The 2,101-nt window shown below is 45.7% G+C and overlaps 1 protein-coding gene across 1 annotated transcript; it reads right to left on the bottom strand.

Moving 5' to 3' along the window:
* Window positions 1-815: 815 nt before the first annotated feature.
* Window positions 816-1,805, bottom strand: LOC142002385 (olfactory receptor 52A5-like). Its single transcript, XM_074978473.1, has one exon. The coding sequence runs from the start codon at window positions 1,761-1,763 to the stop codon at window positions 816-818; it is 948 nt and encodes a 315-aa protein (XP_074834574.1). The 5' UTR covers window positions 1,764-1,805.
* Between the last annotated feature and the right edge of the window lie 296 nt (window positions 1,806-2,101).

The raw sequence follows: 2,101 nt of genomic DNA, 5'->3' as shown, positions 1-2,101 counted from the left end.
TCCCTGATAGGTTAGCTCTCAGTCTTAGGCGTGCACAGACAGCCCTCTGATTACTTTCCAGGACACAAGAATCAAATCAGCACTTGAGAAAGGTGATTTTATTAACAAAAATGGTAGACATATTTATGAAGTGTACTTGATTGCTCAATGTTCCAGAGCAAATAAAAGAGGATATAACACACATAAAAACTTGTTAGATAATCAGTTTAAAAAGTGACAGTATACAGGGAGGTACATCAGCCAGCCAGAGAAGCCCCATAAGAAACCAAAATTGAAAAAAATAATCATCCACTACTGACACACCTGTTATTGCAAGATAACCCCAAATGGCTGGATATCATTGAAAATCTCAAGCCTGGTTCCAGATTTACTGTCTTACTGCGGTCATTAACCATTACAGTGATGGTTAAAGTCGTCCCTTCTTCAAAGCGTGACCTACAGAAATGGCTCCTCTGCAGGAACATGGGGGAGGTGGTGATGACAGAGAGTGATGGCAGGAGTGAGGGCAGGAGAAGAGTGAATGACACAGAAAAGATTATGGGAGGAAGAAACACAGCAGGGGTGAGGTGTTTACCCAGCAGGTGTGGCATTGGGTGAGGCCTCAAACGTTTCCAGCCATTATAAAGGTGCTAAATTTATGAATTAAAGAGTTGTACACTGACACATGTTATGGTTTCCTCACTCTGACAGAGGACTGAAAAACTGTATAATGTCATTGGATTTCCAGTGGGAGATCAGGGTTGGGAGGCACAACAGCATGTCATTAACCAGCTTTAAACGAAGGTCAGTCTCGGAGAATTTTTCAGTAGAAAACTTCAGGTCCCTTTATGAATAAAGAGACGGAACAGTCTGTCCTGGATCTGTCTGGTCCTCACCCCATAAATGATGGGGTTTAGCACAGGGGGTGCCAGGAGATAGATATTGGAAAGGAGAATGTGGAAATGTTGGGGTACATTGGAGCCAAATCGGTAAGCAAGGAAGGAGAAGAGAGCTGGGATATAAAAGGCTAAGATGGCACAAAGGTGGGAGCCACAGGTTCCAAAAGTCTTGAGCCGGGCATCCTTTGTGGGGAGGCTGAAGACGGCCCTGAGGATCTGGGTATATGACAAAGTGATAAAAACCAAATCCAGCACTGTTATAAAGAATATCACAAAGAGGGCGTAGTAATTACTGATGCGGATGTCAGAGCAGGCCAGGCTCACCACGGCTATGTTCTGACAGTACGAGTGGAGGATGATGGTGGTTCTGCAATATCGCAACTGTCTCGCCAGGATGGGACAGGGCAATACAAGCATGCTGCTGCGCAATGCTATGGCCAGGCCAGTCTTCACCACCACAGCATTTGTCAGGATGGTGGAATGTCTCAGGGGATCACAAATGGCCACGTAGCGATCCAAAGCCATGGCCACAAGGATACCAGACTCCATGATTGAAAAGCAGTGAAGGAAGAACATCTGGGTGAGGCAGGCAGTGAAATCTATTTCCCTGGAATTGAACCAGAAGATGCTCAGAGTTTTGGGCAGGATGGACGTGCAGAGGACCAGGTCGGTGACAGCCAGCATGCAGAGGAAATAGTACATGGGCACATGGAGGCTCGGCTCTGTCTTCACAATATACAGTATCGAAAAGTTCCCCAAGAGGGATATGATGTACATAGTGCAGAAGGGGATGGAGAGCCAGGCATAGGCTACCTCTAGACCAGGAATGCCCAGCAGGATGAAGGAGGAGGGGTCGGTGAAGTCAGTTACATTGGGATCTGACATGAAGTAGGAGAAGTGGTGTCCAACTCTGAAGCAGAACGGTGTCTCCTGCTCGTATCATATGCTCCCCCGACTTGCTGTGTTTGTGCCGTTGCTAAGGTGATGATCTCTGTATAAAGGCCTGGATGGAGAAACAATGTTAACAGGAGACAGTATATGCACTACTGGAAACTGTTCCCACTGGTGAATTAGTTTTTTTGTTTAATTCTTGAAACACTGACAAATGACATTGCCGTGATTCAGAGACCTGAATTATGAACAACTGTTCCTGCTAACGCAAATTCCACATTTATTATTGCTCCAGGCACCTGTAAGTCGACACGTCACCATATGAAAACTGT

Source organism: Carettochelys insculpta, chromosome 1, assembly GCF_033958435.1.
Source record: "Carettochelys insculpta isolate YL-2023 chromosome 1, ASM3395843v1, whole genome shotgun sequence".
Classification (NCBI taxonomy): Eukaryota; Metazoa; Chordata; order Testudines; family Carettochelyidae; genus Carettochelys; species Carettochelys insculpta.
The sequence above is the reverse complement of the archived record's forward strand: the minus strand, read 5'-3'. Positions and strand labels throughout refer to the sequence as shown.